The sequence below is a fragment of the Mustela lutreola genome, chromosome 14 (assembly GCF_030435805.1).
Source record: "Mustela lutreola isolate mMusLut2 chromosome 14, mMusLut2.pri, whole genome shotgun sequence".
Classification (NCBI taxonomy): Eukaryota; Metazoa; Chordata; class Mammalia; order Carnivora; family Mustelidae; genus Mustela; species Mustela lutreola.
The window spans coordinates 31,283,044-31,307,070 of record NC_081303.1 but is presented as its reverse complement, the minus strand read 5'-3'; the positions used below and the strand labels follow the sequence as shown (position 1 = coordinate 31,307,070).

Genomic DNA, 24,027 nt, shown 5'->3' with positions numbered 1-24,027 from the left:
GAGGAAAGAAATGTCACCTTGTTATATTCTTATGTACAGAACATTCAGTGGCATTTGTCCCTTTCATACATGCTTTGTATTATCCATAGGAAATAGACATAGTAGCTTTTTGACCTTAGAAATGCTGCTGAGTGTCAGAACACATGTTTTTCAGTGTAAACATGAAATGGTAGTTGTTTTTCATGTGTGTGGAAAGAAGAATGGATGCAAATTCTTACTGCTCAACATGTTTCTTCCTATCTGGAGCTTGATGAAATAATGTGAGAACGGGAACAAAAGGGAAAGAGCAGCCTTTAGCGCGAGCTTCCTCTAACTTACTGCTTTATAATTTAATCGAAAGCCACTCTGATATTAATGTTAACGTAGTCGTTTCAAGGAAATAAATGAAGCTCTTTATTCAATGTGTTTTACAAAAATGAATGTCTTTACACAAGACATTTCTTTTTATCTGTACTAGTGGGTACTTCTACTCAAAACACATATATTTAACTCTGGGTGTTTTAGTCAATAAATTCTATAATTATTGAGTAAAACCAGTTGGCTATCTAGTTCTGGATCCAAGAATATTTTACTTTTTATCGCTTGACTTCATTAATACTTCCCAATCTTGAAGGGCAGCGAGGAACTAGCTCCTGTCATGACCGGAGTCATGCCCAACATTCTTTTTTAAACAACTGAGAAACAGAATCAGTCAGGGTGCCTGAATGGTGTTGACAAAGATTTGTTCTTCTAGATGAGAGTTTGAACATTTTTTTTGAGAGTGGGAGGTTTCTTCAAGGCATTTTATTCTTTATTCATGTTTATACAGTAAAGCATGGATATGACCAAATGCTCGCCAGAAAAGAATTCCACATTGAGATGGAAATCAGATCTTTTGAAAGGCAGGGTCTTGTGCTGAAAAGTTTGGCTTTGACTGTTTGTGTGAATGTGTTTATTCTGCCAAAACAGAAAGAAACAGAATGAGGGTTCACCCAGCACTATTTCATCAAGGAGAGAAGAGGTTCAAGCTATGACAATAAAAAAAGAAAGAAAGAAAACAACTTTTGATAATACTTTTGCCTGAAAAAAGAATATGTAAGCTACCTTGAATAGTATGTATTTCTTCATCTTCAAGATGGGAATGAAGATAAAAACAATGTTTGTAGTAGAGTTTTTTTGAACTCCCTCGAGACTGGTAAAGTTGTGTTTTTATATTGTACTGAAAAAGTGTGTGTATGTGTACACACACAAATATGTATGTGGTTTATATGTGCCATGTGAATATGGCTACTGTGATTATCATGGATTAACTATTAATTTGCCCCTTATTTACATTTCCCTTGGGAATTTATACATTTGTTGTTAACCTCCAGTGCATCAGTACTTCATTTTCTTGTTGGCCAAGGAGTTACACGGTCTAAAATATATTCTTCTACTTTTAGGGCTCGAGGTCTGCCTAAACTAAAAGAGTCACGTTCCCATGAGTCCTTGCTGAGCCCTTGCAGTGCGGTGGAATGTCTGGATCTTGGCAGAGGAGAGCCTGTGTCAGTGAAACCACTCCATAGTAGCATCCTTGGGCAAGACTTCTGCTTTGAGGTAAAAAGCATAGAAAGAAGGAAGAGAGGTTGACCAAACAGATTTTCTAGCCAGTAATTTTATGATTTCTTTACTGTGGGTGGTATCAATGATTTGATCATCTTAAGTGACTTTCACTTGCTGAAAATTGCCTACTTTTAGGAAGAAAGTTGGTAATTTATTAATCTAATTATATTGGTCACTACAGTTATTGATAGTTTTTCATTCCTTTTGGCCTAGTCTGCTTTCAAAATAATGGGTTCTTATTCTATTCTCGGCAGAGGTCACAAGTCTAACAATAATTTACTAAGTTAGTATTTTCATTTTATAGGCTCTTTTCCCTTTTTAAATTTTTTATTCTTTCATTTATTTTTTCCTAGGTTCAGTAATTTTTTAGTTTTGATAAAAATAACACCCACTGTTTATCTTTCTCCTGAAGACCTAAGCCCCCAATTTTAATGATTCTTTGAGAAGATTGACCAAAACCATAATTTTTCTAAGTACAACCTCGGCAGTTCAAGATCTGAGACCTTGTCTTATTTATTTTTATAATCCCTTGCACACAGTCCAGTCCCTGGCACATTGCAGGTGCCTGATTTCTTTAATGAATAAATTGCTCTTCACCAATAAATTATGACCATCACTTTTTCTGAGGTAATTTCTCCCTCTAAAACTAAATGTACACAATTGACCAATTTTGTAATTTAAAGTTTAAAACTACATATATAGGGGTGCCTGGGTGGCTCAGTGGGCTAAAGCCTCTACCTTCGGCTCAGGTCATGATCCCGGGGTCCTGGGATTGAGCCCTGTGTCTGGCTCTCTGCTCAGCAGGGAGCCTGCTTCCCGTTCTCTCTCTCTTCCTGCCTCTCTGCCTACTTGTGATCTCTGTCTGTCAAATAAATAAAATCTTTAATAAAAAAAAACTACACATATGTAAACAGATCCATATATATTATATTACATAATTATATATGTATGTATGTATAATTGTTCAGATTAAGATTTGGTTAACTAGCGTGAATTTAGTGACTAATATGAATGACTGACTAATATGAATGCTGTGATAGATGGTGTAGAAGTTGAAAGGTGTTTGATTCCTGTTCTTATGGATCTACCCTATCCAACAGAAATATAAACTAACCAAATATGAAATCTAAAATCTAAAATTTTATTAAACCCAAGTATCATTTTAACATGTAACTAATATAAAATTATCAGTGAGATTTTTTTATATCCTTTTTGTTTTTTAAGCTAAGTATTCAAAATGTGTACGTGATGTGTATTTTATATTTACAATACATCTCGTTTTGGACTAGCTGCATTTCAGGGGTTCACGTAGCCACACGTGGCTAGTAGCTACCATATTGAACAGCATGCATAATCTGATCTCATTCACTAGTTTGTAAGTGTGGATTGAATTCATATGTGAGCACATTCAAACTATTTGGACAGGCCATTTATTGGTGTTCTTTTTTTTACCAAAGTCATGTGAATTTTCCCCTATTTGTGGACCTCAGTTCAACAGACTGCATACCAGGCCCAGTGTTAGGTTCTGAGTATATAGAGAGCATGTTCATTTTTAAAGGACAGTGATAATAGTGATCGATAACTGGAAATGGACAAGCTTGTTGCCTAGTGGAGAAGAAATGGGTTCCAAAGACATTAATTCAGTACTGCTAACTCTTCTCACTTTCATAGAATACCCTTTCTGTAATATTATAGTGAAGGCAGTTCCAAGAAATTTGATAAGCTATTTAGAGGTTCCCTTGCATTTTCAGTTATATCGAGCATATTTGTTCGCAAGTATTTGAATATGTGGCCTGGAAGGTTCTTAATATTGATCTTTCTGAACTGAAGGCCAGTTTTAGGTTCTGACCTGAATTCTCAGTGGCTTTTGTTCTCCTACCTGGAAATGAGTGTGAATGCTCCCTCCATGAGAGAAAAAAAAAGCAGATGTAGATGTAGAATAGAGACGTCATGGAACCACCAGGTATCATTTTGGTTTTGTACGTTACAATTTGGGTTCATAGCACATTTGTAACTCACAAGGTTAGAATGACAAAGATAGAGCCCCCAAATCCGTTTCCTTTGCCTTATCTCTAATCTTTATGTTGAAGGTTACATATTTAAGTGGAAGTAAATGCTTCAGCTGTAACTCCGCTTCAGAGAGAGATAAGTGGATGGAAAACCTTCGTAGGACAGTTCAACCAAATAAGGTAATAGTGGCTTTGAGTGTCTAAAAAATGTACACCTCTGTAAGCAATAAGTTGATAGAAGGTAAATGCGGCAATCACACCTTAATTTTTACTTACATGTTATGCCATTTTACACTCAAAATAATCTTATTGCAGATATTATTGTGATTTTACCCGTGTGGGTAAGAAGACTCACAAGTTACATGACGAGCCCAGGTGAGAAGCTGGTGCATGACAGAAGTGGGACTAGAACACTAGTTTCTTAACTACTTATCTCTTCTTTTATTTGCAGAAACTGGGCCAGTTGCCACTAGGCTGGCCTTTTAGGACTTACATTACAGGATATTTTTTTTAACCCAAGTAAATTGACTGTATGAGGCTAAGATTCTGTTATCTTCTTATTTAGAGCTTGCTATTTTCCTGAACAAAGAGAAAGAATCCCTTTCATTATTTAATGACTGCCCTTGATAAAGTGCATGGTCAATATCACCTACTTTAAAATTAAAATGTTGTTTTTCTAGGACTTCAACTTTCCAACTCAACTTTGTTGCTTTCTTATAGGACAATTGCAGACGAGCTGAAAATGTTCTTCGTTTGTGGATCATTGAAGCCAAGGACCTTGCCCCTAAAAAGAAATATTTCTGTGAACTGTGCCTTGATGATACCCTCTTTGCTCGTACAACCAGCAAGACCAAAGCAGATAATATTTTCTGGGGTGAACATTTTGAATTCTACAGCCTTCCACCTCTTCATAGCATCACAGTTCACATTTATAAAGATGTGGAAAAAAAGAAAAAAAAAGACAAGAATAATTATGTAGGGCTAGTCAACATTCCCACTGCCAGTGTGACTGGTCGCCAATTTGTAGAAAAATGGTACCCAGTGAGTACCCCTACACCCAACAAAGGAAAGACAGGAGGACCTTCTATTCGAATTAAATCACGTTTCCAAACTATCACCATTCTGCCTATGGAGCAATACAAGGAATTCGCAGAATTTGTCACCAGCAACTACACCATGCTGTGTTCTGTCCTTGAACCAGTAATCAGTGTGAGAAATAAAGAGGAGTTGGCCTGTGCCTTAGTGCACATTCTTCAAAGTACTGGCAGAGCCAAGGTAAGTGAAAAAGGAGGGCTGCATTACCCAACATCTCTTCCCTTTTATGAAGAAGTATATATATACTGTGTTCATGCAGAGATCTAAATTGGAGAAGAATGCTTTGCTAATGATTAAAAAAAAATTTTTAGGAAGGAAGCCTATTAGTAGTAGTAGTATATCCAGGAATTGGGGATTACAAAACAAAGAAGTAACATGGAGAAACCAGCAGATATTTATTTTAAAGTCCATTTGCATGAAACATAGATATCAGGGCTAGCTCTTTATTTTCTGACCAAAGAAATGGTACAATTGGTGTGCTAATCCCATAGTGTATTCAAGATTATCTTTAATTCCAGAGTGTGCTGTATGATGGTTATATTCCTCACTATATTTTAAGTTAAGATTATCTGATGACTCCATTCCCTAGTCACAGAAGGAGGCATTCCAGAAGCATGGTAGGCATCAACAAGAGTCTTCATGTAAAGGGTTTTGATTAGCAGCTGTTTCATGATAGTCTTAACCTCATTTCATCCTGGATAGAAGTAAAAATTCAGGAAGATGGAAAAAAGAGAAATATGCTAATTATATGAAGAAAACCAACCAGCTGATAGTCTTTGATCAGCCCAAACTATGATAATTACCATCTCTATGCGGTGTATTCGCTAGGCTGAGTCTTCATTAGAGTCAATGAAATGGATCATGGTAAAATCGTATTTTAGATCTAGAGTTCACAGCTAGAATAATTTATTTAGAACCAAATAATAAAAGCAAGTGCTTTTAAGATTTCTTGATACAAATCATAATAATATATGAGTATACTCAATATATAGTCCCTTATCTAACTGCCTTCCTATGATTATCATTTTTGTAGTTGAGTGTTTTGATAATAATTTTGAGTTTTTTAGTATTACAAATGCATATGAGTTTGGGGTGAAGTGCCATTGAAGTTTGAATTTCATCTTTGAATATGTATGGATATGGTCATTCTGCTCTTCCATTGCTTAAGGCTCAAGATATATATGTATTATATATATATATATATATATATATATATCCATATCATGTATATATATAGGATATTTTTAAACAATTTTATTGTTTATATACAATAAACAGTTTATATACAATACACCCATTTTAAGTGGAAAGTGCAGTGAATTTTGACATATTATGCACCCACGAAAACCACACAGTCAAGACACAAAATGTTATTCATCACCCCCATAAGTTTCCTCCTGTTCCTTAGTACATGAGTTGTAGTAGTGATTCCTACATTTGTAACTCTTACTTTGTTGAGCTGCCCCAGAGTAAATCCCATTACTGTTCAAAATGCTTAATTTTAAAGTAAAAGTAAGTCAGCATATTTCCTTTGTTTTTGGTTTTGGAGACTGAAATATATAACACTCCAAATATGATGTTACTACATTTAAACTAAATAACAATAAACATTGACTTTTACATCAAGTTAATCTTTAAGATGATTGAGGAACGAACAAGCTATTCTTAAGGACTTTATTTCTCTTTATGCCTTTTTTCTGGGTGAATGTGTATATAGATGGATGGGGATTGATAGATGAATAGATAGATAGATAATTAGCCTAGAAGATGATGAGTTCAAGTGTTAAGTTTAAGAAATTCCATGTTGACAGCATGGACCAGTTTATAACTCTGATATATTGAGCACCTTATATGTACCAGAAACTAATAGTGAAGATCTAGAAATGACTAAAAATAGACACTGTCTTTGGCCTCGTGGGGTCAAATTCTTACAGAAACAAATGTGTGATTACAGTGAGAAATGCAGAGAAAAAAATAAATATGCGACTGTGAGAGTGGGGAATAGGAGACCTGACTGATGCTGGTTCAGAGAAGGCCTCACTGAGGAAATGAGGTACAAACTAGAATCAAAGGATTTGAGGAATTAACTCCATGAGAGTGAGGGCAGGAGCGACGGTAGGAGTGAGGCAGAACTGGGAACAGCATTTGCGAAACTTTGTGGCTAATAGACAGCATCCTATGTTAGAAGGGGCTTGGTGGTGTTTGAGGGCCTTGTGGCTGGAATGGAGTATAGAGACAATGGGTATACAAGGATGCTGGGAAGGTGGACGAAAACCAGAAAATAGAGGAACTTGTGGGCCGCATATAGACGTATGGTCTTTATCAAAAGTATGATGGAAAACCTTTGGCAGAATTTTAAACCTAGGGCCGGTGATAGCTTTTATTCCAATTGACTTTTGTTTTTTTTTTCCAAATGAATCATGCAGCTTTAGTCTTAAAGCAGCATTCTCAGGATGTCTGATATTTCATCGATTTCTTGTAGCGCATATTATTTATTCATTTGCTTTGTGCCTGATTGAACATTTGCCACCAGGATTTTCTCACCGACTTAGTGATGTCTGAGGTGGATCGCTGTGGAGAGCACGACGTCTTGATTTTCAGAGAGAACACCATTGCCACCAAATCTATTGAGGAGTACCTCAAGTTGGTGGGACAACAGTATCTTCACGACGCACTGGGTATGGAGAAGAAGCACATTGTTTTCTTTGCTTTTCAGTTTTGTTATTTCACCCTCATAGGACAAACAAATTGAACTCAAATTCAGCATATTGCTTAATTCTAGCTGACTAGAGTGTTAAAGTTTGAGTTCCAGCTGTAAGTTTCTCTGTAGTAGTACTCACAAGTGGTACTGCTTTATTACACGTTGATTTATTACAATATGTACAGAAGGAGAAAGCTCATCAACATATGCAGCTACCCCCAGGGCCCTAAGTTCCTGACACTAAGACACACAATGTAAGTGGATGTCACTACTAGATCTGAGGGTACCTGTTTCCCCCGAAGTATTGATGATTTACGTTACTATATAAATATATTACCTAAACCTTGAAAGTGTTAACATTTGTTATCATGTATCAAAAGTTAAAAACTTTTGCGAGTTCCCTTAACTCCCAATTTCTGCCTGCAGGATTGCTAGAATTTTGCCCAGTCAGTAGTTTGGTTTTTTGTTTGTTTGTTTGTTGGTTTGGTGTGGGGTTTTTTTTTAGATTTTTTTTGTTTATTTACTTGACAGAGATCACAAGTAGGCAGAGAGGCAGGCAGAGAGAGAGGAAGGGAAGCAGGCTCCCCGCTGAGCAGAGAGCCTGATATGGGGCTCGATTCCAGGACCCTGGCATCATGACCTGAGCCAAAGGCAGAGGCTTTACACCCACTGAGCCACCCAGGGGCTCCCCATTCAGTAGTTCTTGCTGACTAGGCACTAACCTGGAATTCCAGATCTGGTCATGAAATTCAGGCATTAAAACCACTAGAGTAATGCACTGTGCTGGGTGACATACATCATGACATTGAGTTTCTTGAAGAACATAGTCATTCCTTTTATCTTTATATCCCTAGTATTTCCCACAGAATGTAGAGCAGCACCATCATACACAAACATAATATGAGTCACATGTGAGTAATTTAAATTCCCGGGTGGTCACAGTATAAAAAGGGTAAAGAGAAACAGGTAAAATTAATTTTAATAACATTATACTTAACCCAGTACATCCAAATATTATTTAGCCGGTTATCAGTATAAAAATTATTAGTGAGGCACATTACTTTTTTTCATGCAAACTCTTTAAAATTTGGTTTGTGTTTCACTTTTGTTACATATTCCAGTTTGCACTAGCCCCATTTCAAGTGCTCAGTAGTCACATGTGATGGTCAAGAGTAGACAGTAAGTTATGTTGAATGAATAGACCGATTTTTGCTCTCAAGGAGTTTATAAAATGGGGAGATAAGGTAAGGGTATCCCTATAAAAAGGGAGAGAGGGAGATTCTGTGTTTTTCCAAAGAATTAATTCTAGCTGATGGAATTTCACGTGTAAGATGTATAAACTGTGTGTGTGTGGCTTGAAGAATTAGAAGGGTTATATAAAAACAGATATTGGACAAGGAAAGTAGTAGGAATTAGCATAAGGAAAGAACCACAGGGACAAAAAGATATAAAGGTATGAGAGAACCAGACATGTATGAAATAAAATTAATTAGCTGAAAAATGAAATGAAACAGACAAGTCAATAGCAACAACAAAGATTAGAAGAACAATGAGAACCAATTTGTTGAGAGCCTTGAATGCCAGGCTGAAGAGTTCAGATTTTACAGTAATCACTGCTGAGCCACTGCAAGTCCTGAGCAGGGTATTTTCAACAGAATTAGTTTACCAAAATGATTAACATGTGTTGGTGAAGAAAGCGACTGAAAACAGAGACCAGTTAAGAAGCCATTGTAAGAAGGAAGGCCAAAAATCAGGAGCCTCTGAATGATGGGAATCACCAAGAGTAAGAGGAAAGGGGGTCTGAGAAATATTAAAGAAGTGGAGCTGATGGGACATGGCAGCTTGTCAATTTGTGAGAATGGGCCAGAGCAGGCGGTGGAGACCAGATACCACAATGGATGTTGGACCTTGAGTTACTAGAAGGATGATGCGATTCTTGGCAGAAATAAAGAACACAGAAGTAGTAGGCTTGAGAGATGAAAAGTGAGTATTTCCATTTTGTAGGTATTCAATTTGAAGTTCTAATAGGAAATCCCAGGGGTTCTAGGTGAGAAATTCCAAGACATCTGTCTAGGTGTCTCTTGGAAATTTTGGACCTAGTTACCTATGTGGAGGGATAAGTGACGCTACAGATCTTCCAGTCCACCTAGGTTTATGATACAGACAGAAGGAAGAGGGGGAACAGGAAGTGATCACAAAGAGAAAGCACACATGCACACATGGAAAACAAGGAAACCAAGAAAATAGTCCTAGACACCAAAAGACACGAAAACATCGGTAAAGTCAGAGATTGAGGAAGGCAGAGATTAAAAAGAAAAAAACTACTGCATTTGGCAACGTAAAGAGCACTGGTGGCGGCTGGGACTGCTATCAGGAGGACAGGAACCAGGCTGTTCGGGCTATGGTGTGAATGACTGCCAAAGAAATGGGCCCACTGTGTTTACATGAAGTGGACTCACTGTAGCAGTGATTAATCCCTACTCTGCAGAAGTAAATTTTTTCTCTTCCTTCTTCCTAGCTTCATATCCTCTTCTCTAAGTCATGTGCTTTAGTTTAAGATATAATGGGAATTTGTAAGAATAGTGAAAGTGGATTTTCACTGATATTGGGAAAGTTACAGAGAGGTTCATAGTCTCACCTGAAGAGCTTATTACAGTCATATAAAGTATTATCTCATGGCTTGCTTTAATGATTTGCATTGCCTTATAAAAGGCAATGATGAAACATCTCAAATCGTAGTCTCCATTCTGTGGACGTAGGGGTAAATATGTGTTTACTAACTACTACTTCTTAAAAATCAAAATCTATGTTCTGCCATTCAGTGTACTAATACATAAGATTTCCAAATAAATAATTTCCAAAGTGAAAAGTGGATGCAAGTGCTATGATATGAGAGAGAATAACTAAATAGCTGATGGGCTAAATGAGACATGAAAATTCAGTGACCATGAGAAGAAACTCAAATAACCCCACATAGATCTCTATTATCATATTTATAACCCAAGAGCAGAGACCGGGGTAGTGAAAATGGCTGCTGCTTCCAAAAGCATAAACAAAATTAAGTGTAAGATGCTTCAGGATGGAGATTCTACTGTCTTCTTCCTGCTTAACTTCCCAATTTCTAGTTAGCCTTAATATCCTAGATGCTCAATAGCTGTCTCTTCTCCCATATTTTACTTTTCTGAGAGAAACGCTATTTTGAAAACAACCAACAGTGTCTTGGAGCCAGTGTAAATTCAGACTGATTTTATATGGTTTGAGATAGTAATGTGATTTTTCAAGTAGTAACCCTGAAGAACTGCACAATTTTCAGTTGCCTGAGAAGAATTCAATTATTTTCATATGAAACTGTACTTACTGTGGCAGGAGCCTCTAATACTACAATTGAGAAAGGTTTTATAATAATTATTCTATAAAGAGGCTTCACAGTGAAGTCTCAGTAAACCAAAAAATTAATAAGGACAGCTGAACACTCAGTATAATTAAAGTTTAGTGAAATATACATACACTTTGGGAAAAAAAAAATAGATACTGTTTCCAGGCTGCTTGAAGAATTCCAGAGAAAATTTAGTTCAAAGTTGCCATTTTGGCCACCGGGGTGGCTCAGTCAGTTAAGCATCTGCCTTTGGCTCAGGTCATGATCCCAGAGTCCAAGAATCGAGCCCCACATTGGGCCCCCTGCTCACGGAGAGCCTGCTTCTCCCTCCCTCTGCCTGTTGCTCTTCCTTCTTGTGCTATCTCTCTGTCAATTCAATAAATAAAATCTTAAAAAAAGAAAGAGAAGAACTAGGCTGAACCTTGAGAGAGATAAGCAGATTTGAAGGGATCGTTGCAAAATCCACTCCTCTGTCATTAAGACCTCTAAAAACCTAAGAATACATACAATCATCTTTGGTAAATATTGAGCATCTTCAGTGCTTCGGGAGCTATTTGATAGGCTGGAAATTCAAGCATGAGTTGAAGCTGACCTCTGACCCCCAAGGGTATTTATCCCAGAGACGTGACCATGGGACAGACATGTGAACAGATAATCCCCTGCAGCGTGAGACATGGAACACTAGAACATACTTAAGGTATAGTGAATAGTGGAGGATGAACAGGGAAGGTAAGGATTTGTTCTTTTAGGGAATATGGGCATATCTCTCCAGAGGAGGGAGTATATGAACAGTGCTTCTAAACTAAATTTCTCTGGACAAACATTATATGAAGAAATGTTCTGCTACAATTTTGTGCTCTGATGAAGGTCTGTCCCCTTCACAAGAAGTAAGTCTAGAGACCATTACTCGAATCTGTGTTTGGCACCAGCTTTAGCACTAAACACTTAGGTTGGCTGTTCAATCAAGCTTGGGTTCTTTTTTCTTCTAAAATAACATTATTCACCCTGGTAGAAGGGCCTTGTAACAAATAATGAGTTCCTGCTAATAAAATATATTCATGGTTTTAGAGAATAGATTTAAAGTCATATCATTGTTTAAAGTAGTATCATTCTTATATTTATAAATACCATGATGGTGATGTTACTTACTGCAGTTTTTCCACTTCCAGGATGAGGAAAATAAACATGGCAAATGGGAGGCAGTAATCCTTGGGTTCTAAAGCGGTAGAACCCTCCATGTGAGGTCTCGGAAAGAAATTCCCATTCTACGTTAAGAACAGAAATCCAGAATCCTTTTATTCTGTTCAAGAGGACAGAATAACTCTTCATAGTTGTACTACTTGTCATCTTCTCTCTTCAAACAGGGGAGTTCATCAAAGCTTTGTACGAGTCTGATGAGAACTGTGAAGTAGATCCCAGCAAGTGTTCCTCGAGCGAACTGATAGACCATCAGAGCAACCTGAAGATGTGCTGTGAGCTGGCTTTCTGCAAGATCATCAACTCCTACTGGTGAGCAGGTGTCCTCGAGTTAGCCCCTGCTCGTGGAGCTCAGCGCCCTCCATGCGGAAGTCATCGCAGTGCTAACGGTAGCCTTTCCCAGCCAAAGGAAGGGCTTGGGGGAAGATGGAAGGTTTCCCTGATGGAGTCCCCTCTCTAAAATCCAAATCCCTACTGTAAGCAGCAGTACCTGCGTAAATACAGTATTTCCCCTAATACCAAAAGTATTTGAGTGGCTTTCTAAAATATTTATTAGTGTTAAACAGTTGTGTTAATGATCTTTGCATTGCTCCAGCGATTGGTGAGATTTTGGAAGAGTTTTGCTGAACACTCTTTAGAGAGATTATGGTATGCTCTGTTAAACCAGATGGTTTAGTCAGGAGCCTCATGCCATTTTCCCACTTTGCAAAACTAAATTTACACTAATCCCTGAGTTTTGTAGCTTTGGGTTTACAGGCTCCATCTGGACTTTGGTCAATTTTCCACCAACTGTAAGCTATGAATCAGGCAGAATTCTCTCTACTAAGCTCTCGTCTTAGCCTGTCTCTAGAGCAGAGGCGTGCTGGGCCAGAATGGGATCACTTGTGTTTTCTTGCATTACGCTACTTTCATATTTAGAGGTTTGATCTTTTTCCTTCCCCAGTGTTTTCCCTCGTGAGTTGAAAGAAGTGTTTGCATCATGGAAGCAGCAGTGCCTGACCCGCGGCAAGCAGGACATCAGTGAGCGGCTCATCAGTGCCTCATTGTTTCTCCGTTTCCTGTGCCCTGCCATCATGTCCCCCAGTCTCTTCAACCTTATGCAGGAGTATCCTGATGACCGCACATCTCGCACCCTGACTCTGATTGCCAAGGTCATTCAGAACCTGGCTAACTTTGCCAAGTAGGTGTCACTACCAGAAGCACTTTTTTAAAAACATTGTTTTAAAAAATACATGACACCTAAAATTTGGATGGGAGTGGGGAGCTTCATTACTCATTGTACAAGATTTTCATTGTGGTGGTATTAAAAATAAGGAAAAAAGAAGGAACGGCTTAATAATTCATTTTAAAGGAGTGCTTAAATAGCCCGTGGTATGTACATTCAGTAGATATATCCAGTAATATGGTAAATGATGAAGATATAATTGTACTCAATCAAAAGTGCTATTAACTTGAGCAGAAATGAAAAAGGATAATAGAAAATATATATGCTGTTATTCCAGAAATATGTTAAAATAAAAACCCAAGTACATAAAACATCTGACAAACTAAGTGTTTACATTATCTAAGACAATTGACCTGGGCCCTTCAGAAAAAGTCAATGTCATGAAAAATTGAAAAGATGGAGAGGGACTGTTCTATATTTAAAAACACTGGATGCTCGAATCTTACGTGGATCTGAATTAGAAAAAAATCTATAAAAGTCATTTTGGGGACAATTAAATGTGGACTATATATAAGATGATTTATGGATAATGGTTTTTAAAAGTTTTAGTGTGATAATGGCATTGGTTTATGTAAGAGCTATTCCTTATTCTGGAGAAATGGGCACTAATGTATTTAGAGTTTATGTCTGCAACTTAGTTTAAAATGGTTCAGCCAAAAAAAAAAAAGTGTGTGTAGAGAGAGAAAGTGAAAGCAAACTTGGCACAATGTTATCAGTTGGTTAATATAGACGAATGCATATGGTTGTTTGTTATATAGTCTTTCAGCTTTTCTATAGATTTAAAATTTTTTTAAAGGAAGTTAGGAAACCATTGGGGAGGAAATGCACTCAAATTATAAACAGCGGAAACGTTTAGGTGACAGAGTGTGTCCACTCACACCTTTTTCTTGCCGCTTTTCATTGTTTCTAAAAGGACAAGATTCTGTATTTGCAGTGTATTGAAGAAAAAAATTAGAACTTCAGTGAGACAGATTGTTTTCTAGCATAAATAGTGACTTTTTAGTATAAGTAATGACTTCTAGAAGTGCACTATTTGAACTTTGTGTACCCTATTTAAGAGCCAACACAGAAATAGACCTATTTACCCATATTTGTGTTAAATCTGATAAAAATTATTTCTAGTTTATTTTGGAAGAAATTTTCTGGGCTTAAGCAAGGCCCTGAAAATACCTGGACTTTAGATAGACAAAGAAGAGAAGTTCTTCTGTAGCGAAAATAAATAGCATGAGCAAAGTCTTGGAGAAGTGGTATATATATATTTGGGAGACTCTGAAGAAGCTAGCAATATTGAAGGTTTATACTAATGAGCATTTGGTAGGCAAATGAAGGTTATTTACAGAGAGCTTTAAATAACCAAAAAAAGAGAGATTTAGCTTTAGCCAACAGAGAATAGAAAGCTATGCAAAGTGTTTGAGTTTTACATCAGTATTAAGAAAGTATATTTTAACATTTAGCGCTTAAAGATTATAAATTAGTCACATACCTCCCCAACATAAAGATAAAAAACTGGGCACATGATGAGATGAGCACTGGGTGTTATATGCAACTGATGAATCGTGAATACTACATCTGAAACTAATGAGGTACTCTATGTTGGCTAATTGAACTTAAATTTAAAAAATTAAATTAAAAAAATAATTTAAATTTCAGTGTAAAGTCAACTCAAACATCTCAAACATGTCCTTTCCCATTTTCTCTCCCTCTACCTCAGATTTGGTAACAAAGAAGAATACATGGCGTTCATGAATGATTTTTTAGAGCATGAATGGGGTGGAATGAAGCGCTTTCTTTTGGAGATCTCTAATCCAGACACCATCTCAAACACCCCAGGCTTTGATGGTTACATTGATCTGGGCCGAGAGCTTTCAGTTTTGCATTCCTTACTGTGGGAAGTAGTTTCCCAACTTGATAAGGTAAAGTAGGTTGGAAGCATAATGGGAGCTGGGAGTTAGAGAACTTTAACGTACCTCAATTCTAAAGGGTATCTACAGAGTGACAGCATTCGTGCTTTCTGCTAGTTGAAAGCAACCTTTTTGTGCTAGAAGTCTGGGAATAAGTAGTTACCAATTCTGAGTAAATAATGTATCCTACAAACCAAGAAATTCTAGAAGGCCATGAAATTATTAACATATATTTTAAGTAATTATTTGAATTAATGGGGTGTATATTTCTATAAATAAATAATGTATAGAACATTATATATAACATGTCTAGAAACTTGCCTAGAAACCAACATAAACATTGCTAAATGCATATTTATTCATGTATAGCAGGATAAGATGATGAAACCTTGTATAATAGTTCTAACAGAAGTGTGGACTTAGAAAAATACTGAGATTATCATGTTTAATTTGTTTCACCCATGTTTAATTTGTTTCACTCATGAGACTTTTTTTTTTATTATGCAAGTTAGAGGGTTCGATATAACTATTAGTACTACTGGGTTACATGGGATCTGAAAATGTTTTCTTTCTCTACAGATATGAATTTTAAAAAGAGAAAATACTATTAATCGTTTATTTTCTGAGTATATAAGAATTTTATTATATATTATATTAATAACTAAATATACACCATGCCAATCATTTTCTTCCTTCTGGAATTTTTCAAAAAAAAAATAGAGTTTGTAATGGAAAGTAGTCTTAGACTTGAGCTAGGTTTATCACAATAATTATTTATTGATGTTTTATTTGCTACAGGTACTTCATAAATAGGTGTGGTGGTATGTTAGAATAACTTCAGAAGACAAAGTTATTTTTTTGTGATAAGAATGTATTTGTTTCCCTCCATTTTCCTATTATCCTTAACAGTGTTGTTAAACGTTGCTAATTTGGTTACTCCCCCCAGTAAAGTGGGGGGAGAAACCAAAAAAAAAAAAATTGGGGGAGTAAGACCTATTAGTAAAAAGCAATTTCCTGAGGCAATGTAAATGGTACGGTGTTCTACCATTTGTAAATAGTAAACTGTTTTGTATTCTTGAGGACCCCTTCTTCACTTGTAGAAATGCTAGCTAGACTTTGAGTTGCAGCTGTGCTGAGGGCAATTCCTTGAATATGAATCATGGCTCAAGAAAGTTGAGCAAGTAAAGGCTAGTCTTTGAGTGGTGTTTGAGCAGCGACTCTACCCATCTGAGCAGAGTCAGAGTCTCAGTTGTGGAGAAGACACAGGAGACCAAGAGGCAGCCGTGTAAAGCTGCCTGAGAGTTGAGTCCCGTAAGACTCCATGAGAATAAGAATTCCCCAAAGAAAAAAATGATTGAGATGGATCAAGCCAATACTAAAAAGCGAATCTTTGTCAAATAACCGCATCAGTGGGATGCGGAAATAGTAATCTCGTGAAATAGGCCTGGCTGATGTAGGGTCATGGCCTTTTTTTAACAGGCTTTGCTATTTCAACATGCCTTTTCCTTTTTAATCTGTGTTTGGTCCTGGGGACCAGGAGTAAATCTTAGACATATCCCATAGAGAGAGTTTACCTGATTTTGCTGCTTAAAAATATATTGTCATGCGGCCGCAAACCCAGTTGACAATAGGTCTGAGTTCCCAAAAGTAAATGGTATAGTGGATGGCAGTATCAGCTGCGTGCCCTACAGTGCTATGGACCCCTGAATGCAACACCTTCTTGTATGTTGGCATGCATTTCTTTTCTCACATGAAGCCTTTTCTTTGGAAGTTTCATCACACTAGACAATCCTCTGGTCTTGAAGTCCTTTGGTCAGAAGGTGTTTGGTTCTTCCCCTACCCACCCCCGACCTTGACCTACTAGCCTCCCAAAGATTTAGTTTGCTTTGCATGCCTATTTTAGTTGGAATGGCAATAGTTTGGTTGTTTTGAGCATGTCTTTTAATTTTTATTTGCGTAATCCTAATTTCTATTTCCTTTCTTTCCTCGATGTCTGCTGCACCTTGTTTCGCCTCCATTCATCTCGACGCCATGGTTCTGCTGCTCCATAACAATGCATTATGAACCTGCCACTCCCATATGCAAACACCTACCCTTCCCTCCAACCTACACCCCTCCATCAATGGGCATCGCTGTCCCAAAAACAATCCTTGTTGGATGTCGCAATGCTTATTATCCAATTAGGGTGAAAATTCCTTCCTACAGGCGACCGTGGCAAAGTTGGGACCTCTCCCTCGAGTTCTTGCTGATATTACTAAGTCTCTGACTAATCCTACACCAATACAACAGCAACTGAGGCGCTTCACTGAGCATAACTCCAGTCCGAATGTCAGTGGAAGCCTCTCCTCTGGGCTGCAGAAAATATTTGAAGACCCCACTGACAGGTATGAGACTTGAAACTGTTGTCTCAGAGAGAGATAATACTTCAAGATTTGGCAGAAATCTGTTTGACTTACCTGTTGAATTTAAAACCTGAAAGCCATGATTAATTGGAAAGAATCATGTGACCTGAGATAAATCCAGTTGTTTTTCATAATAATACACAAGATTTAGAATACTTATTTTCTAGAATGACTCTACGATGATATTGTAGAGTTATAATATAATCAACAACATTAAAAAAAAAAAAAAACCTAGGTCCAGCTTAATGGAAGATTAAGGGCTCTATGACATTTATATTTTCATGTATTATAGCACTCAAAAATCTAGAGAACCTCTGTTAATATCATTTTGACTGTGTCAGCTGGATAGGTAGATACAATGTTGATGCTTAGACTGACTCTCTTTTCTGGACTGGGGAGACTCGGACCTTTAGCAGGGACCCTTTTGATTGTACACACAGCATTCTTCCCTCCTCTTCAAGGTTTAGACAGAACCAATTAACTCTTAATAGGAATAGCTCGGGAGGGTGTAAACCCTAAGTAGGAAATGACTGGAATTCTGGTACAAATCGAAAACAATGATGGAGTGGTGTACACAGTGTTATTCAGTGTTATTTTCTTTGGAGAGAAACTACAAATGTTGGACATTTTTTTTTTTAAGATTTTATTCATTTATTTGACAGACAGAGATCACCAGCAGGCAGAGAGGCAGGCAGAGAGAGAGGGGGAAGCAGCTTCCTGTTGAGCAGAGAGCCTGATGCAGGGCTTCATCCCAGGACCCTGAGATCATGACCTGAGCTGAAGGCAGAGGCTTTAACCCACTGAGCCACCCAGGTGCCCTGAAATATTGGATTTTTTAAGAATTATAACAATGAAATCTGAGTTTAGAAACCAACATAAGTCTCCACATTAGGCCTGTGAGCCTTCAGGAATGTTCTTATGCCTTGGGTTGAGAAATCTTAAAACTGTTTTGAATTTGCCTCAAGAGTAATTAAGGGCCCTCTTTTTCCACAGTGATTTGCATAAACTCAAATCTCCAAGCCAGGACAACACAGATAGCTATTTCAGAGGGAAGACATTATTGCTGGTTCAGCAGGCGTCCTCCCAGAGCATGACTTACTCTGAAAAGGATGAAAAGGAAAGCAGCCTTCCTAATGGCCGGAGCATCTCCCTCATGGACCTCCAGGACCCTCACGCTGCTCAGATGGAGCACGCGTCTGTCATGCTTGATGTGCCTGTGCGCCTGACGGGAAGCCAGCTTTCCATCACGCAGGTGGCCAGCATCAAACAACTGCGGGAGGCCCAGAGCACTCCCCAGAGCGCCCCCCAAGTGAGAAGGCCCCTGCACCCAGCCCTGAACCAGCCAGGCAGCCTCCAGCCCTTGTCCTTCCAGAACCCTGTCTATCACCTCAATAACCCAATTCCAGCAATGCCAAAGGCCTCTGTGGATTCCAGTTTGGAGAATCTAAGCACTGCCAGTTCCAGAAGCCAAAGTAACAGCGAGGACTTCAAACTCAGCGGGCCCAGCAATAGCAGCATGGAAGATTTCACCAAACGCAGCACCCAGAGCGAGGACTTCTCCAGGCGGCACACTGTGCCAGACAGGCACGTCCCTCTTGCTCTGCCGCGGCAGAACAGCACCGGGCAGGCCCACATCCGGAAGATGGACCAGGCTGGGTTAGGTGCCCGAGCCAAAGCCCCGCCATCCCTGCCACACAGCGCTTCCTTACGGAGCACGGGGAGCATGTCGGTGGCGTCCGCAGCGCTGGTGGCCGAACCTGTGCAGAACGGGAGCCGGTCCCGGCAACAGTCCTCCTCCTCCAGGGAGAGCCCCGTTCCCAAAGTGAGAGCCATCCAGAGACAGCAGACGCAGCAGGTAGGGGCGAGGGCTGGAGGGGTCTGGCTTCCACCGGCCCAGCTGTCTCCCTGGTTCTTTGTATATGAATCATTAGGAAATCTGATTTCCACTAAAAAATATTTTCTGCAACTTTAAAATGAAATGAAAAGAGGAAATGAAAAGTCTGGGAGGCTTCTGGCGAGGTGAGGCAGCAGAACGTGGCTTGACTCATTCCCGTCAGGAGACCACACAGAGGGCTTTTCCTTCTCTGCAGGTAGCTGAGCTGCTACCTGGGTTTGCACTGAGAACAGATCAGTGTTGAATGAATAATTAGAACACATGCACTACAAAACCTAGAGGCCAGATCAACTAGAATATATTTGGGGAATCCGGACATTAATCCTCCTTAATTTTTTTCCCCCTTAAGTTTCCAGAACAAACTTCTGCTTTCTGTGCCGAGCAGTTAATGTAACCACTCTCTACTCCATCCCCCACCTCCCTCTGGACATGACAAGTCTCATGTGCCTTTTCCTGGAAATGGTTAGAAAAATAAACAACTGAACGCCGCCTACAAAGGCAAGGTAAAGGAGAGGGATAGCAAGATAGAAACATAGCTGATTGATATATATGCTAACCATTTACACACCCCTTCTATTTGCATGGGTAAGCCCAGTCACACCCCGTCTTAAGATTTCCAGACTTTTCTTCTTGATACATAAAAAATTTCCCCAAGAATTTGATTATTCATGGCTTCCATACTTACTACATTCTGAGGCACCAATACTTGTTTTGCTTTTGGAAATGTCACACCCAGTCTTAAGATTTCCAGACTTTTCTTCTTGACACAAAGGAAATCTTGCCAAGAATTTGATTATTCATGGCTTCCCTACAATATTACATTCTGAGGCACCAATATGTATTTTGCTTTTGGAAACAAATTAATAACCTGAGGAATACATGTATATGTATACATTTAATATCTTTCATCTAAAAAAGACTTTTCTCCTTTGTATTTGCTGACCTTTTTTTGAAACCCAATCATACTTTATAAGTACTAGGAAGCTTTGTAATTGAATGAGTTCTATGGTATGTCCTTTTGTCAGCAAAACCACTGGTCAGAGGAGACTGCAATAAAACCGCAGTGTATCTTTTTCATATATTTGGTTTTTTATAGGTAGGCATTTAATGATTTGGCTGCTTCTGCCTCCATTCTGCTCTGATCAGAGGCCTTGCCCCTAGTTTGATAGTTAATGTTTAAAAAAAAAAAAAATTAGCGCACTGACAGAATCCTGGGGTGCAGAAGTAGAGGGAGAGATGAAAAGCATTACTAACTTAAGCTGATTCCCGAAGCCGATTTCCTGGGCAGAATCTTCCAGTCAGTCATTCTTTCTGGAGAACTTTCTGGAGAAATCCCTTCAGTCTTAAATTTCTCTTTTTTATTTTGTTTATATTTCTCCAATTCATTCGATTTTTTTTTTAAGATTTATTAATTTATTTTAGAGAGAGCAAGCATGACCTGGGGGAGGGGCAGAGGGAAAGGGAGAATTCTTGAGCAAACTCCCTGCTGAGCCCGGAGTGCAACACAGGGCTCAGTCCGAAGGCCCTGAGACCATGACCTGAGCCGAAACCAAGAGCTGGCCACTTAACCCATTGAGCCACTCTGGCCCTCCCCGAATTCATTCGATTTAATGAACATTTTCATTTAAAGAAAAGGAAAAAGATTGTATACAATGAAAATGCTTATGCAGAGTGCCTGGGTGCCTCAGTTGGTTAAGTGAGTGCCTTCAGCTCAGGTCATGATTCCAGAGTCCTCGGGATCGAGTCCCGCATTGGGCTCCCAGCTCCATGGGGGAGTTTGCTTCTTCCCCTGTCATACTCTCTCTTTCTCTCTCTCTCTCTCTCTCAAATAAATAAAATCTTTAATTAAAAAAAAGGAAAGAAAATGCTTAGGCATATCTATATCTTTCATATGTATGTCATATTATGTCATATAAGCTTAATTTGTCAGATGGCAGTCATTTACACCTTATCATGATCATTTCCACATGTTTATGCTAGCTTCTAGTTGAGATCAGCTATTTTCAGAGAAAGTGTTTATTGAGAGGAGAAAGGAAGTTTTCGAGATGGAGTACGACATGGAGACAGACATCCATGGGGGGGGCGTGGTCGGGGGTGGCAGGTGGCTAAGTTGGCATGGGGTCCCTGAGGATAAAGATAAGGAATAGAGAAAATATCAGATTGCCAGAGAGGGACAGGACAGTGGAAAGGGCCCTCCAACCTGCTTTTCCAAAAGCTGACTCGGGCCCAGCCCTGGACAGAAAAGAGGAATGCTAACCCGTTCTTCTGTACCACGCAGTCCTCAGTTCCCAGGGCCCATGACTCAGACTCATGGTTTATAAATACTACAAATTACATAGCCTTCTGTGTGACCATCTGGAACCGATTGTCATTTATAATATTTAGGTGTAGGAAAATGTAGCACCCATCACACAAGCAGTCAGTACATGTTTCTGTGGGTGAATAGAAGGCCGTCTGGATAGACTAGAGGCAAGAAATGCACACAGTCTCCAAACAACCAATTTAAAAATGTTTTGTGCCACAAGCCATCGATGAATTGGGGTATTTCTGTATTACACTGGCATGAAGTGAGGCACAGACACGGTGAGATGGCCTAGCACAGCTTGAAATATTCATCTCTGTTTATGCCTTTGCTGGTAGTGGCACCTCATATCAGTTCCAGCATAAATCACTATTTTTATTGCTCAAGTTTCTGGTTTTTCTACATTGGCTTTTTCTATGCAGATGGTTTATTCTTTCAAACTTATGTTGTTATTTTTTATTCCTTATCTTCTGGTTTCTTGCTTTTCTCACTCCCATGAAGCCTCTTGAATTTCTATATAATCAGCACATTTTTGGCAAATTCCTTTACATATTGTAATTGCAAATTGTGTTGGGGAATTCGTCTCTCCCCAAAACTAGAGGTTTTCTTTGTGGGGATTGTTCTGTAGGCGTCTGTAATTATTGATGGCTTTGTCCCATGCAAATTCCTTCTGTATCTTAGCACAAAGGAGTGCCCATTGTTGGCGGCATTACTGGCTTCAGTCTTCATATACGTACTGAGTAGGAAGGAAATAAAATCCTAGTTGAAACAATCTACAGAGAAGAGAGGTTTGGGGGTTTTTTGTTTTTTGTTTATTTTTTGGTTTGTTGTTGTTGTTGTTTTCAGGAAACTGCCTTCGAATTTTTTTACCCTTTTCAGCCTTTATTTGGATTTTCCCCGCTCATTTTCCTCTCCATTTTGTTTTTTCAAGCATCACGTACTATCTGTGTACAATAGACTGTATTTACAGTGTATGTGTTCAGATATAGCGTGTTATATAATCTTAAAAATTCAAATTTGACAGTCCTATTAGAAGGGTGCAGCTTTCACGTGTGCGTGGGTCGAGCCCTCTCCTAACCAGCCTCTTCAGGAACCCCAGATTTGCCTTTTTAGCCAGCCCTTTCTTTGGTGTTGACAGCAGAAGGGCTCTTCATTATGAGAATTGGACTGTTTCAGACTTGGGAGAAGCTGCGACCAACAAGCCTTATGTATATCTAGGAAATACTAGCAAGGAAGGGGAACTGGCCTGTTCTTTATTGTCCTCAGCATAGCCAGGCTATGACTGATGACAGGATCGGAGAAGCTGCTGTCTCAGCCCTTTTGCCCTAAAGCATTAGTATTTTTTCCAGAGAAACCCATACAGCTTTAACTCAAAGCAGAAATATCCCTCGTAGGAATTCCTACTGCTTTTCCTTCTGTCTTTTTTATCCTTCCTTTTCTTTAATGATCCACTGTTGAAAGCCAATGGGTATAAATACTCTTCCTAAGGCTATAGCTAAGCAAAATGGGATTTGAAACACTTGCCAACAACTTCTTTTCCCAATCTCTTTGACTATAAACTGGAGATAATAAATTTTGCTATCTATAATAATGCCTAAATAATAACTAATTAACTACTAACGATAAAAACTTGAGATAATGATTTTTTATTTTTTATTTATTGATTATTATTATTAACATATAATGTATTAGTTGCCCCAGGAGTACAGGTCTTTGCGCTCTTCTCCAGCTTGTAAGGAGGTGGAACAATCATTAAAGAAAAGCCTCAGATGTACTTCCAAAGAACTAGAGGAAAAACACACTTTCTCTTAGTAATATATTATACTTTAGTAATAAATTCTAAAGAGAACCAGAGTATTTTTTTTTTAAGATTTTATTTATTTATTTATTTGACAGAGAGAGAGATCACAAGCAGACAGAGAGGCAAGCAGAGAGAGAGAGGAGGAAGCAGGCTCCCCGCCGAGCAGAGAGCCCGATGTGGGACTCGATCCCAGGACCCTGAGATCATGACCCGAGACGAAGGCTGTGGCTTAACCCACTGAGCCACCCAGGCGCCCCAAGAACCAGAGTATTAATAAGTGAATAATATTTTATTGAGCATCTAATGTGCAATTACATTGCTACCATTCAAAAATAACCTGTATAGTATGGTGCCATGCATCAAGGATTGATGATCTAAGTGGGAAATAAGATCAGCACATACAAAACCAATTTTTAAAAGTATGGAAGAGGCAGTATATAGTTTTCTAAATAAAGAAACAACAACAACAACAAACTCACCTCTATTTTTTATTTGTTCAGTATTACTTTTCTGTTCTTTATGATGTTGTAAAGGTTTTACCAT

At 38.6% G+C, this 24,027-nt stretch overlaps 1 protein-coding gene across 7 annotated transcripts in view; it reads left to right on the top strand.

Moving 5' to 3' along the window:
- The window catches only part of RASAL2 (RAS protein activator like 2), a 373,545-nt gene that overhangs the window by 331,140 nt on the left and 18,378 nt on the right, over positions 1 to 24,027 (top strand). For 5 of the 7 annotated variants that reach the window (XM_059145574.1, XM_059145573.1, XM_059145570.1 and 2 more), the window contains 9 exons: positions 1,422 to 1,575; positions 3,672 to 3,770; positions 4,311 to 4,865; positions 7,219 to 7,363; positions 12,127 to 12,271; positions 12,903 to 13,139; positions 14,896 to 15,097; positions 17,270 to 17,469; positions 18,481 to 19,342. In XM_059145574.1, the coding sequence (XP_059001557.1) occupies positions 1,422 to 1,575; positions 3,672 to 3,770; positions 4,311 to 4,865; positions 7,219 to 7,363; positions 12,127 to 12,271; positions 12,903 to 13,139; positions 14,896 to 15,097; positions 17,270 to 17,469; positions 18,481 to 19,342 (2,599 nt within the window). The remainder of the gene's footprint in view (positions 1 to 1,421; positions 1,576 to 3,671; positions 3,771 to 4,310; positions 4,866 to 7,218; positions 7,364 to 12,126; positions 12,272 to 12,902; positions 13,140 to 14,895; positions 15,098 to 17,269; positions 17,470 to 18,480; positions 19,343 to 24,027) is intronic. The other 2 variants (XM_059145575.1, XM_059145572.1) reach the window with 1 other exon arrangement.